Below are 16,235 nucleotides of genomic sequence, written 5' to 3'. Positions count from 1 at the left end.
TCCTGTCATATTATTTGCCAGCTTGCTATGGTTTATTACACACTGTATGTATATTATCATACAGTGTGTAATAACCATAGCAAGCTGCAAATAAGGAATATGACAGGATTTTTGCCATAGATAATTTTCCTTATTCGTCTCTCAAGGGTGTAATGTTTAAGACTCGGGGTTGAAGATTATTTCCTCTAGGTACCCATCTTACCGGTCCATCACTTGCGGCAACATCAATAGTTACACTTCACAACAGACATGTGAGAGCACACACACACACATACACTGACTTCCTGCTTCCGTCTCCTACCCGGAAGTTGTCAGACGTCACGGAGTGGGGCGGGCTGTGTGTTTGTGTGCCTGCCTGGGGCTTTACATTTTAGCTGCGTCAGGTGGTTGGTGTTTCGTTATGAGTTTGATGCTAGCCTAATCTGCATGGGCTGCTGACTGACAGCGGGGTGAGTTCAGCGGGTAAACTGCGGGGCTAAGGCAATAGTCATTTTATTGTGTCTGACAGGGTATGTACAAGTATCCGAGGGACCTTGTAAACATTATATGTACATGAGATACCTGATAAACATTATATTACATGAGATACCTGATAAACATTACATGTGCATGAGATACCTGATAAACATTATATGTACAAAAAGAGATACCTTATAAACATTAATATGTACAATGAGATACCTGATAAACATTATATTACATGAGATACCTGATAAACATTATATGTACATGAGATACCTGATAAACATTATATGTGCATGAGATACCTGATAAACATTACATGTGCATGAGATACCTGATAAACATTACTTGTGCATGAGATACCTGATAAACATTACATGTGCATGAGATACCTTATAAACATTACATGTGGCATGAGATACCTGATAAACATTACATGTGCATGAGATACCTGATAAACATTACATGTGCATGAGAATACCTGATAAACATTACATGTGCATGAGATACCTGATAAACATTATATGTGCATGAGATACCTGATTAAACATTATAGTGTACATTGAGATACCTGATAAACATTAGTAGTACATTGAGATACCTGATAAACATTATATGTACATGAGATACCTGATAAACATTATATGGTGCATGAGATACCTGATAAACATTATATGTATACATGAGATACCTGATAAACATTATATGTGCATGAGATACCTGATAAACATTATATGTACATGAGATAACCTGATAAACATTATATGTACATGAGATACCTGATAAAACATTATATGTAAATGAGATACCTGATAAACATTATATGTGCATGAGGATACCTGATAATACACACACAGGTTATATGTAGTGTCTGAGGGTACTGATAAATACACAGGTTATATGTACATGTGTCTGAGGTACCTGATAAATACACACACACAGATTATATGTACATGTGTCTGAATATACCTTGATAAATACACACACACAGATTATATGTACATTGTGTCTGATATACCTGATAATACACACACACACAGATTATATGTACATGTGTCTGATATACCTGATAGAATACACACACACAGATTATATTACATTGTCGATATTACCTGATAAATACACACACACAGATTATATGTTACATTGTCTGATATACCTGATAAATACACACACACAGATTATATGTACATGTGTCTGAGGTACCTGATATATACACACACATGTTATATGTACATGTTCTGAGGGACCTGATAAATACACACACAGGTTATATGTACATGTGTCTGAGGGACCTGATAAATACACACACAGGTTATATGTACATGTGTCTGAGGTACCTGATAAATAAACACACACAGATTATATGTACATGTGTCTGAGGTACCTGATAAATAATACACACACAGATTATATGTACATTGTGTCTGAGGGTACCTGATAAATTAAACACACACAGATTATATGTACATGTGTCTGAGGTACCGTATAAATACACACACAGATTATATGTACATGTGTCTGAGGTACCTGATGAATACACAGATTTATATGTACATGTGTCTGAGGTACCTGATAAATACACACACACAGATTATATGTACATGTGTCCTGAGGTACCTGATAAATACACACACACAGATTATATGTAATGTGTCTGAGGTACCTGATAAATACACAGATTATATGTACATGTTGTCTGAGGTACCTGATAAATACACACACACACTCAGATTATATGTACATGTGTCTGAGGTACCTGATAAATACACACACACACACAGATTATATGTACATGTGTCTGAGGTACCCTGATAAATACACAGATTATATGTACATGTGTCTGAGGTACCTGATAAATACACACACACAGATTATATGTACATGTGTCTGAGGTACCTGATAAATACACAGATTATATGTACATGTGTCTGAGGTACCTGATAAATACACACACAGATTATATGTACAATGTGTCTGAGGTACCTGATAAATACACAGCACACACACACACACACACCCACAGATTATATGTACATGTGGTCTGAGGTACCTGATAAATACACACACTCACACACACACAGATTATATGTACATGGTGTCTGAGGTACCTGATAAGTACACACAACACACAGATAAATGTACATGTGTCTGAGGTACCTGATAAATACACACACACACACACAGATTATATGTACATGTGTCTGAGGTACCTGATAAATACACACACACACCAGATTATATGTACATGTGTCTGAGGTACCTGATAAATACACACACAGACACACACACAGATTATATGTACATGTGTCCTGAGGTACCTGATAAATACACACACACACACACAGATTATTATGTACATGTGTCTGAGGTACCTGATAATATACACACACACACACACACAGATTATATGTACATGTGTCTGAGTACCTGATAATTACACACACACACACACACAGATTATATGTACATGTGTCTGAGGTACCTGATAAATACACACACACACACACAGCACAGATTATATGTCATTGTGTCCTGAGGTACCTGATAAATACACACACCAACACACAGATTATATGGTACATGTGTCTGAGGTACCTGATAAATACACACACACAACACACACACAGATTATATGTACATGTGTCTGAGGTACCTGATAAATACACACACACACACACACACAGATTATATGTACATGTGTCTGAGGTACCTGATAAATACACACACACACACACAGCACACTTATTATGTACATGTGTCTGAGGTACCTGATAAATACACACACTCACACACACACATACACAGATTATATGTACATGTTTCTGAGGTACCTGATAAATACACACACACACAGATTATATTACATGTGTCTGAGGTACCTGATAAATACACACACACACAGCATTATATGTACATGTGTCTGAGGTACCTGATAAATACACACACACACACACACAGATTATATTACATGTGTTCTGAGGTACCTGATAAATACACACACACACACACACAGGATTATATGTACATGTGTCTGAGGTAACCTGATAAATACACACACACACACTCACAACATCACACAGATTATATGTACATGTGTCTGAGGTACCTGATAAATACACACACACACACACACACACACACAGATTTATATGTACATGTGTCTGAGGTACCTGATAAATACACACACACACACACACACACAGATTATATGTACATGTGTCTGAGGGTACCTGATAAATACACACACACACACACACACACACAGAATATATGTACATGTGTCTGAGGTACCTGATAAATACACACACACACACACACACACACACACACACAGATTATATGTACATGTGTCTGAGGTACCTGATAAATACACACACACACACACACACAGATTATATGAACATGTGTCCTGAGGGTACCTGATAAATACACACACACACACACACAGATTATATGTACATGTGTCTGAGGGTACCTGATAAATTACACACACACACACACACAGATTATATGTACATGTGTTCTGAGGTACCTGATAAATACACACACACACACACACACAGATTATATGTACATGTGTCCTGAGGTACCTGATAAATACACACACGACACACACACAGAGTATATGTACATGTGTCTGAGGTACCTTATAAATACACACACAGGTTATATGTACATGTGTCTGAGGTACCTGATAAATACACACACACACACACACAGATTATATGTACATGTGTCTGAGGTACCTTATAAATACACACACAGGTTTATATGTAACATGTGTCTGAGGTACCTGATAAATACACACACAGGTTATAAGTACATGGTGTCTGAGGTACCTGATAAATACACACACAGGTTATATGTACATGTAATTTACAAAAAATTACCAATGGCACTACTTTTATGTAATAGGACCTATTTATATCTTCAATTGTGCCACTACAATACGGCTAGATGTGGGTGCTTGGTGTATGAGTATGAATATGGAATTACAAAGGAAAAGCATCACTACTCAGGGCACTACCACCTCCTAGGTCAAGTTGCAAGTTAGGTTGCAAATAACAATCACTTAGTTGCTGATCCAAGGTTGGAATACGGGAATAGGGAATTCAGACACTAACATTAAAATATAACTTTTATTGGGTTTAATAATTAAAAATAGGAAAAATAATTAAAACCACACTTAAGTACCGACAGTAGTATGTAGAAATTTAATAACCGATTTTAGTTCAATAAGCAGTCATGCCAGCTTGCGTGCAAGCCTGATGTACCTATCTATCGTAGTACATAACAGATAAATTACGAATAGGTAGTGATAGGTGGTGACTGACACTCTATATAAGTAAAATGTGTGAGAGAGTAGAGTAAAGAAGTATGTCCCACGTTTATTTAGACAGGTAGTTAGACCATAACTGAGTTGAGTGTTGTATAAAGATTCAAGTTGTGATTGTAAATATGAGATGAGCTAGATAGACTGACGTTGTGATAGCACACAATATGTAACTCAATGTACATTTACCTCTCCTAGATATTTAGTGATTAACCTTAATATTGGAAGAGTTGATATAACTAGTAGGAGAGAGGTTGTGCTAAACTCACAATACGTTACATGTACCTAGTAATAACCCTTGTATTCAAGGTTCGTTATAGTGAAACCTGCTACTGTTAATATTAGTCGATAAGTTGTCTGACTTTTAGTAATACCAGTGATCAACTGGTTCACTGTATTGGGTATATTATATATTTCAATGTATACCATGTAATGTTAGTATACACAGAATTAGGGGTAGCTGTTTGCTACTGGAATATAGTGAGGTCCCACTATTGAGTATATGCCAGTTGTTATACGTATAAGTGTAGTATCAGGCTACCTCTAAACACAAACAGCTTAGTGTTTGTTACTATGACAACATAATCATAATCAGGTGATCCACTTAAATTAAACGTTCCTTATAATCTCGTGTTGAGTAATATATGTTTACCCACACTTGTTTTGATGTGCACAATATAGGTAGATTAAATGTAGCACATCTAATTGCAAAGGATTATAAAGACACGTATTGCCCCTGCGTGTACAGAGATATAATAGTCGGTTAACACAGGCTGCCAGGAACCAACTGTTAGCCACAAATTGGTATGAGGTGCTTCAAAGCACTATTCTTATTCATAATATCATACCAAATAGTCGGTTTGTATTGTGATCACTCACTCTTGTTTTAGTTTCATACAGTCATAGCTGGTAGCGTGTATAGGCTGTTGCTAAGCGATGTGATTTAAATTGCGGCTAGAAGATCAGTACAGATTACTAGTGTCGCCCGGATGTAAAAGATATAGGCGAAGGTTAGCTTGGTACATGTTGCCCTTGGTAGTTAATATACTGTCGTACTATGAGAGTAGGTTGTTATAAAGTTATGTTTAGAAGCTTGCCACGTATTTTCTTAACGTTGTAAAATTCACCTAGTGTTCACTTGTTATACATGTATCCGGCTTTGTATTACGGTATAGTTCACCATGGTATTATTTAGCCGTATGCCTTCATATTATATGACCCAAAGAGTTGTAAATAATACGAGACAAGTGAGGTATCAGTCAAGACGTTAGTAGCGTGGGCTCTATTAGAGGCTGAATAAATATTAGCCGTGCAGCGTCTAAGGTCAAACACGTCCTCACACACTTAGTTCTCATATTGAAACTTGAATCAGTGATGGTAATAGCGCTCTAGAACAAGGTCTTATACACACACTATCAATCACCACTTGTGAATTAATACAGGATGACTTGAATAACTGAAAGTGCTTATTCCATAATAAGATTTAAAAGGGAGGTTATTACTCCGTATAGTGACTACAGTAAAGAGTTCGGTAGCTTAAGGCTAATCTAAAACACAGGAGCTCCTAGGACTCCTCACCAATGCCCTAACTCCTAACATGTTTCGCCACTTAGCGTGGCTTTTTCAAAGTTCCAACATTCCTTTTCTACAAATTAAGCTCACTGAGGATACAAAGAGGTAACTGTGAAACCGTAATTTATCACAACATAAATAAAAGGATAAAGAACACAGCCCTCAGGTAATTTTATCTCCAATTACTTGACAAAGGCTTTGATGAACTTTTTAGATACACAAAATTACAAACCAATATAAGTAAACAGCCATTGTGGGGACACCATTTATAATCAGTCTTGCATTTAAATTGTTTTAACTAATTGTTAGTTTTTGCTACATATTGTTAATTTTAAAGTTGATGAAATATAGATATAAAATATCAAATAGAGACAAATATTATTAATTGTGTTGAAGATAAAAGAATGCATTTTATCTAAAATCTTTGAACAAAGGAGACAAAAGAGCAGATAAATCCTTTTATTTGTGTATGAAACAAATGTATATCTGAAATTTTAGAAATTTTATGAATTGATCGATATAGTGGTTGCAAGACTTAGGGATTGTGATTTATTTTATCTTGGAATTATCATGTTTTTTATTTTGAAAATAAATTGTAGAAGAATTTTCACTATTCTGTCCAAGGTCCAGTTTTTTCTACATATTTAGCTAACCGACTTCCATACACACCTTTATCCCTTTGCAGATTAAGCGCCTAATCTCCATAACTTTTTCACTTTATACACCTTTCTATCTGGGAAGTATATAGTAGGAGAATAAGGCAAGGGATATTAACTCTTAAGCCTAGTTTTATTTAACCCCCCTTTTTTTGCTACGTACCTGATAAATACACACACAGGTTATATGTACATGTGTCTGAAGGACCTGATAAATACACACAGGTATATGTACATGTGTCTGAAGGACCTGATAAATACACACACACAGGTTATATGTAAATGTGTCTGAGGGACCTGATAAATACACACACAGGTTATATGTACATGTGTCTGAGGGACCTGATAAATACACACACAGGTTATATTTACATGTGTCTGAGGGACCTGATAAATACACACACAGGTTATATGTACATGTGTCTGAGGGACCTGATAAATACACACACAGGTTATATGTACATGTGTCTGAGGACCTGAATAAATACACACACAGTTATATGTACATGTGTCTGAGGGGACCTGATAAATACACACACACAGGTTATATGTACATGTGTCTGAGGGACCTGATAAATACACAGCACACAGGTTATATGTACATGTGTCTGAGGGACCTGATAAATACACACACAGGTTATATGTACAATGTGTCTGAGGGACCTGATAAATACACACACAGGTTATATGTACATGTTGTCTGAGGGACCTGATAGAATACACACACAGGTTATATGTACATGTGTCTGAGGGGACCTGATAAATACACACACAGGTTATATGTACATGTGTCTGAGGGGACCTGATAAATACACACACAGGTTATATGTACATGTGTCTGAGGGACCTGATAAATACACACACAGGTTATATGGGGGTGTACATGTGTCTGAGGGACCTGATAAATACACAGATTATATGTAACCTGATAAACACACACAGATTATATATACATGTGTCTGAGGTACCTGATAAATATACACAGATTATATGTACATGAGGTACCTGATAAACACACACAGATTATATGTCCATTGTGTCACAGGGACCTGATAAATCACACACACCATATATGTACATGTATGTGAGGTACCTGATAAACATACTTGCACCACCACATACATGTGTAAGGTACATGATACACCACACCATATAGGTACACTTGAGGTACATGATAAATATACACACACATTACATATGTACAAGTGTTAGGTGCAAGCTAAACATACATAAATCATATGTGTGTTCAGAGTCTGGCCAGACTGTTTTCTGAATCAGGGCACGCTATTGGAACATTCCTTCAGTTTCAATGGAGTATGATTTTAATTCTAGATAAATCTAAATACTTATATATTTGGACAACGGTAGTGTAGTGTGTTTAATACCACCAATTACTACCCAATAGGCGCTGTTCATATCTTTCTATTTTGACTTTCAATAGCTTGCTTTTGGGGTGCATTTTCATCCGTATTATTTCTGATTTACTTATTCTCGTGGACACACACTTTTTATTTTGTACTGAGGTAGCTCAGTTGTAAAATGCCCTGACTACATACAAAAGCCTGTTCAAAGACCCAAAGGTCACAGGTTCTAATCCAGGGAGGGCCGACTCAGCCTTCATTCTTTTCGAGTCCATAAAATGAGTACCATTAAATTGGGTTATATCACCTATTACTATTCATCTGCCGATTTTGGGTAATTCAGAGAGCGAGCGCTGAAAAAGCGATTTGAGTTCCACTGGGAAAAGGCGCTATATAAATAACTTGTTGTTGTATAATAATTCCCTAAAATACCCATTAAAGGTGATGTCCCATAAAAAGCCAGACCTTGCTGGATTTTGCCAAATCTATGCTTTATTCAAACAACCCAAACATGGATACTGCTAAATCTAACTTGGGTCATATGCGCACCTTTCTAAATTCATATCTTATTTACACAAAGATCCAAGTCTTTTTGACACAAGATCTATGTATACTATAGGCAGGCACACACATATTCAAGTATTTTCACCCACAAACTTATCTAGACACTGCTGGATCCAATGATGTTTTACCCAATAACATCTGGATCCTATCAGATCCCAGTATAATTTAGACAGACACAGCTCCGAGTCATTTCCATATAAACACATCTAGGCACTGCTGGATCCAATGTTTTATACAAAAACATTGGATTTTTTTTTTTGGAAAAATATAATGAGTCCTGGCAGATCTTATGTCTAATTTACATAAATACATCTACATCACTGGGTTTTCAGAACCTGTCCTCCAGGCCTAACAGGCCATATTTTGAGGATATCTAACTAGAGCACAGGTGAAATAATCAGCTGATTAGTAAACATTTTATCCTGTTTATGTAGTATTCCTGCAAATCTGGCCTGTTAGGGATGCTTGAGGACAGGTTTGAAAACCATTGATGTAGATATTACTGATCCAATGCTGTTTTTGTACAATAATGTCTTTATGTTAAAGATTGGATCTAGATTTAGCAGAATCTAGGTTTATCTGTATGAAAACACACAGATCTGAGAAGATCCAGCTTTTTACCCACTGTTCTAAAGAAAGATAACAAATAGAAACTTCAACAGTAAACCTCAGTGTAAGGGAAAGAAAATACAAAGGGACATCCATAGAGGCTCACCTGTCTAAGCAGAATATGATAATACATAATTTACACAGATTTAGGAAATGAATAAATGTATCTGCATTAGAGAAGAAACAAGGAAGGTTTATGAATGTCAAGGAACCGACATCTTAGCACAATCGGATTGAAAAATATCACTATAGTTTTACAAGTCAGCGGTAAGTTACTCGCACAGAAGGAAAACTTACTAGTCTATTCAATGGCAAAGGTAGGAGAAGGGACTTCTGATAAGGAAGTTTTGTGTGTATATAATTATTTCTCCAACATAGGTGTGTCCGGTCCACGGCGTCATCCTTACTTGGTGGGGATATTCTCTCCCCAACAGGAAATTGCAAAGAGCCCAGCAAAGCTGGTCACATGATCCCTCCTAGGGCTCCGCCTACCCAGTCATTCTCTTTGCCGTTGTACAGGGCAACATCTCCACGAGGATGGGCTTAGAGTTTTTTTAGTGTTTAACTGTAGTTTTTCATTATTCAATCAAGAGTTTGTTATTTCAAATAGTGCTGGTACGACTATTTACTCAGAAACAGAAAAGAGATGAAGAATTCTGTTTGTAAGAGGAAAAAGATATTTAGCAACCGTAACAAAAATCCATGGCTGTTCCACACAGGACTGTTGAGAGCAATTAACTTCAGTTGGGGAACAGTTTTGCAGTCTCTTGCTGCTTGAGGTATGACACATTCTAACAAGACGATGTAATGCTGGAAGCTGTCATTTTCACCCTATGGGATCCGGTAAGCCATGTTTATTACGATTGTAAATAAGGGCTTCACAAGGCTTATTTAAACTGTAGACTTTTTCTGGGCTAAATCGATTGATTATTAACACATATTTATGCCCTGAGGAATCATTTTATCTGGGTATTTTGATATAATAATATCGCAGGCACTGTTTTAAGACACCTTATTCTTTAGGGGCTTTCCCCAAAGCATAGGCAGAGTCCCTCATTTTCGCGCCGGTGGTTGCGCACTTGTTTTTGAGAGGGCATGGCATGCAGTCGCATGTGAGAGAGGCTCTGATACTTATAAAAGACTTCTGAAGGCGTCATTTGGGGTATCGTATTCCCCTTTGGGGTTTGGGTTGGGTCTCTCAAAGCAGATACCAGGGACTTGTAAAGGGGGTTTAAAGCTTAAAGACGGCTCCGGTTTCCGTTATTTTAAGGGTTAAAGCTTCCAAAATTGGTGGTGCAATATTTTCAAGGCTTTAAGACGCTGATGTGAAAAATTTGGTGAACTTTGAACAATTCCTTCATGTTTTTTCGCAATTGGCAGTAATAAAGTGTGTTCAGTTTAAAATTTAAAGTGACAGTAACGGTTTTATTTTAAAACGTTTTGTACTTATCTGATCAAGTTTATGGCCTGTTAACATGTCTGAACTACCAGATAGACTGTGTTCTGATGTGGGGGAAGCCAGAATTCCTATTCATTTGAATAAATGTGAATTTAATGTGATAATGACAATGATGCCCAAGATGATTCCATCAAGTGAGGGAGTAAGCATGTACTGCATCATTCCCTCCTTTCGTCTACACGAGTCTTGCCCACTCAGGAGGCCCCTAGTACATCTAAGCGCGCCAATACTCCTTACTATGCAACAATTAACGCTGTAATGGATAATTCTGTCAAAAACATTTTAGGCCAAAATGAACCCTTGGTCAGCGTAAGCGTGGCTGCTCTGTTTTAGTTATCTGAAGAGCATGACGACGCTGATATTAATATCTCTGAAGGGCCCCTAACCCCATCTGAGGGGGCCAGGGAGGTTTTGTCTGAGGGAGAACTTACTGATTTAGGGAACATTTCTCAGCAGGCTGAATCTGATGTATTACATTTAAATTTAAATTGGAACATCTCCGCATTTTGCTTAAAGGATGTTATTATCCACTCTGGATGATTGTGAAAATTTAGTCACCCAGAGAAACTATGTAAAATGGGACAAGTTCCTAGAGGTGCCGGGGCTCCCAGAAGCCTTTCCTATACCCAAGCGGTGGCGGACATTGTTAATAAAGAATGGGAAAGGCCCGGTAATTCCTTTCGTCCCTCCCCCCATAATTAAAAAAATTGTTTCCTATGGTCGACCCCAGAAAGGACTTATGGCAGTCAGTCCCCAAGGTCGAGGGGAGCGGGTTTCTACTTTAAACAAACGCACCACTATTCCAATAGAGGAATAGTTGTGCTTTCAAAGATCCTATGGATAAAAAAATTAGAAGGTTTGCTTAAAAAGATGTTTGTTCAGCAGGGTTACCTTCTACAACCCTTTCAGTGCATTGTCCCTGTCACTACTTTGCCGCATATTCTGGTTTGATGAACTGCTTAAGGTGTCCTCTGATAGGTGACTCTCCTCCTTATGAGGAGATTATGGACAGAATCAATCTCTCAAATTGGCTAATTCTTTCACTCTAGACGCCTCTTTGCAATTGGCTAAGTTAGCGGCTAAAGAACTCTGGGTTTGCTATTGTGGCGCGCAGAGCGCTTTGGTTGAAATCTTGGTCGCTGATGCGTCTTCCAAGAACAAGCTACTAATCATTCCTTTCAAGGGGAAAACGTTGTTTGGTCCTGACTTGAAAGAGATTATCTCTGATATCACTGGGGTAAGGGCCACGCCCTTCTCAGTGATCGGCCTTTCAAGGCAAAAAATAGACCTAATATTCGTCCCTTTCGTAAAAACGGACCAGCCCAAGGTGCTACGTCCCTCTAAGCAAGATGGGTAATACTTCTCAAGCCAAGCCAGCTTGGAGACCAATGCAAGGCTGGAACAAGGGAAAGCAGGCCAAGAAACCTGCCACTAGCTACCAAGACAGCATGAAATATTGGCCCCCGATCCGGGACCGGATCTGGTGGGGGGCAGACTCTCTCTCTTCGCTCAGGCTTGGGCAAGAGATGTTCTGGATCCTTGGGCGCTAGAAATAGTCTCCCAGGGTTATCTTCTGGAATTCAAGGGACTTCCCCCAAGGGGGAGGTTCCACAGGTCGCAGTTGTCTTCAGACCACATAAAAAGACAGGCGTTCTTACATTGTGTAGAAGACCTGTTAAAAATGGGAGTGATTCATCCTGTTCCATTAAGAGAACAAGGATGGGGTTCTACTCCAATCTGTTCATAGTTCCCAAAAAAGAGGGAACGTTCAGACCAATCCCCTAGATCTCAAGATCTTAAACAAATTTCTCAAGGTCCCATCGTTCAAGATGGAAACCATTCGAACTATCCTTCCTTCCCATCCAGGAAGGGTCAATTCATGACCACGGTGGATTTAAAGGATGCGTATCTACATATTCCTATCCACAAGGAACATCATCGTTTCCTAAGGTTTGCATTCCTGGACAAACATTACCAGTTCGTGGCGCTTCCTTTCGGATTAGCCACTGCTCCAAGGGATTTTCACAAAGGTACTAGGGTCCCTTCTAGCGGTGCTAAGACCAAGGGGCATTGCAGTAGTACCTTACCTGGACGACATTCTGATTCAAGCGTCGTCCCTTCCTCAAGCAAAGGCTCACACGGACATTGTCCTGGCCTTTCTCAGGATCTCACGGCTGGGAAAGTGAACGTGGAAAAGAGTTCCTCTATCCCCGTCAACAAGGGTTCCCTTCTTGGGGAACAATTATAGACTCCTTAGAAATGAGGATCTTTCTAACAGAGGCCAGAAAAAAACAAAGCTTCTGGACTCTTGTCGGATACTTCATTCCGTTCCTCTTCCTTCCATAGCTCAGTGCATGGAAGTGATCGTTTGATGGTGGCGGCGATGGACATAGTTCCTTTTGCGCGCATTCATCTAAGACCATTACAACTGTGCTATGCTCAGTCAGTGGAATGGGGACTTACAGACTTGTCTCCGAAGATACAAGTAAATCATAGGACCAGAGACTCACTCCGTTGTGGCTGTCCCTGTACATTCTGTCTCAAGGGATGATGTTCCACAGACCAGAGTGGGTCATTGTCACACCTGACGCCAGTCAGGATAGGCTGGGGGCGCGGTCTTGGGGATCCCTGAAAGCTCAGGGTCTTTGGTCTCGGGAAGAATCTCTTCTACCGATAAATATTCTGGAACTGAGAGCGATATTCAATGCTCTCCAGGCCTGGCCCCAGCTTGCGAGGACCAGGTTCATACGGTTTCAATCAGACAACATGACGACTGTTGCGTACATCAACCATCAGGGGGGAACAAGGAGTTCCCTAGCGATGGAAGAAGTAACCAAAATTATTCTTTGGGCTGAGTCTCACTCCTGCCACCTGTCTGCTATCCACATCCCATGAGTGGAAAATTGGGGAAGCGGATTTTCTGAGTCGGCAGACATTGCATTCCGGGGGAGTGGGAACTCCATCCGGAAATCTTTGCCCAAGTCACTCACCTGTGGGGCATTCCAGACATGGATCTGATGGCCTCTCGTCAGAACTTCAAAGTTCCTTGCTACGGGGCCAGATCCAGGGACCCCAAGGCGGCTCTAGTGGATGCACTAGTAGCACCTTGGACCTTCAAACTAGCTTATGTGTTCCCGCCATTTCCTCTCATTCCCAGGCTGATAGCCAGGATCAAGCAGGAGAGGGCGTCGGTGATCTTGATAGCTCCTGCGTGGCCACGCAGGACTTGGTATGCAGATCTGGTGAATATGTCATCGGCTCCACCTTGGGAAGCTACCTTTGAGACGAGACCTTCTTGTTCAGGGTCCGTTCGAACATCCGAATCTGGTTTCACTCCAGCTGACTGCTTGGAGATTGAACGCTTGATTTTATCGAAGCGAGGATTCTCAGATTCTGTTATCGATACTCTGGTTCAGGCCAGAAAGCCTGTGACTAGAAAGATTACCACAAAATTTGGAAAAAATATATCTGTTGGTGTGAATCTAAAGGATTCCCTTGGGACAAGGTTAAGATTCCTAGGATTCTATCCTTCCTTCAAGAAGGATTGGACAAAGGATTATCTGCTAGTTCCCTGAAGGGACAGATTTCTGCCTTGTCGTTATTACTTCACAAAAAGCTGGCAGCTGTGCCAGATGTTCAAGCCTTTGTTCAGGCTCTGGTTAGAATCAAGCCTGTTTACAAACCTTTGACTCCTCCTTGGAGTCTCAATTTAGTTCTTTCAGTTCTTCAGGGGGTTCCGTTTGAAACCCTTACATTCGTTGATATTAAGTTATTATCTTGGAAAGTTTTGTTTTTAGTTGCGATTTCTTCTGCAAGAAGAGTCTCAGAATTATCTGCTCTGCAGTGTTCTCCTCCTTATCTGGTGTTCCATGCAGATAAGGTGGTTTTACGTACTAAACCTGGTTTTCTTCCAAAAGTTGTTTCTAACAAAAACATTAACCAGGAGATTATCGTACCTTCTCTGTGTCCAAAACCAGTTTCAAAGAAGGAACGTTTGTTGCACAATTTGGATGTTGTTCGCTACTCTAAAATTCTATTTAGATGCTACAAAGGATTTTAGACAAACATCTTCCTTGTTTGTTGTTTATTCAGGTAAAAGGAGAGGTCAAAAAGCAACTTCTACCTCTCTCTCTTTTTGGATTAAAAGCATCATCAGATTGGCTTACGAGACTGCCGGACGGCAGCCTCCCGAAAGAATCACAGCTCATTCCACTAGGGCTGTGGCTTCCACATGGGCCTTCAAGAACGAGGCTTCTGTTGATCAGATATGTAGGGCAGCGACTTGGTCTTCACTGCACACTTTTACCAAATTTACAAGTTTGATACTTTTGCTTCTTCTGAGGCTATTTTTGGGAGAAAGGTTTTGCAAGCCGTGGTGCCTTCCATTTAGGTGACCTGATTTGCTCCCTCCCTTCATCCGTGTCCTAAAGCTTTGGTATTGGTTCCCACAAGTAAGGATGACGCCGTGGACCGGACACACCTATGTTGGAGAAAACAGAATTTATGTTTACCTTATAAATTTCTTTCTCCAAGGGTGTGTCCGGTCCACGGCCCGCCCTGGTTTTTTTAATCAGGTCTGATATTTTATTTTCTTTAACTACAGTCACCACGGTACCATATGGTTTCTCCTATGCAAATATTCCTCCTTAACGTCGGTCGAATGACTGGGGTAGGGCGGAGCCTAGGAGGGATCATGTGACCAGCTTTGCTGGGCTCTTTGCCATTTCCTGTTGGGGAAGAGAATATCCCCACAAGTAAGGATGACGCCGTGGACCGGACACACCGTTGGAGAAAGAAATTTATCAGGTAAACATAAATTCTGTTGTTTGCATACACCTGTTTGTTTGTCTGATGGAATGAAAAATAATATATATTAACACCCACAGCTGTTCATTTCTTATATACTTGAAGTCCCTGATATATATATCTGTCTGAGGGGAACAGACCAAAAATGTATGTCTGATCAAGGTAAAATCACAAGTAATATGAACAGTCAACCATAACAAAATAATAATAATAATATTCAGGTAATGTTTTGTTGAGGAAAAAAAAAATCCCTGTGTAAGAGAAGAAATGAATGAAGTATATTTAGGATCCTCTACATATGAACACTTTGATCCAATCATGTCTGAGGAAAATCTTACATATAATTTGATGCCTTTTGACATTTATGGTTATCTGTAGAATATTTTACAATGTTTGTATCAGTTATTGTA

The 16,235-nt window shown here is 39.2% G+C and overlaps 1 protein-coding gene across 1 annotated transcript in view; it reads right to left on the bottom strand.

Annotated features, from left to right (window-relative positions):
- CINP (cyclin dependent kinase 2 interacting protein) overlaps positions 1-295 on the bottom strand; it is a 19,448-nt gene extending 19,153 nt beyond the window's left edge. The window contains exon 1 of the mRNA XM_053689284.1: positions 205-295. Coding sequence (XP_053545259.1) covers positions 205-225 — 21 coding nt within the window. The 5' untranslated portion in view covers positions 226-295. The remainder of the gene's footprint in view (positions 1-204) is intronic.
- Between the last annotated feature and the right edge of the window lie 15,940 nt (positions 296-16,235).

Source organism: Bombina bombina, chromosome 1 (assembly GCF_027579735.1).
Source record: "Bombina bombina isolate aBomBom1 chromosome 1, aBomBom1.pri, whole genome shotgun sequence".
Lineage (NCBI taxonomy): Eukaryota > Metazoa > Chordata > Amphibia > Anura > Bombinatoridae > Bombina > Bombina bombina.
Note: the sequence above shows the minus strand (reverse complement) of the source record. Positions and strands in the feature narration are given on the sequence as shown.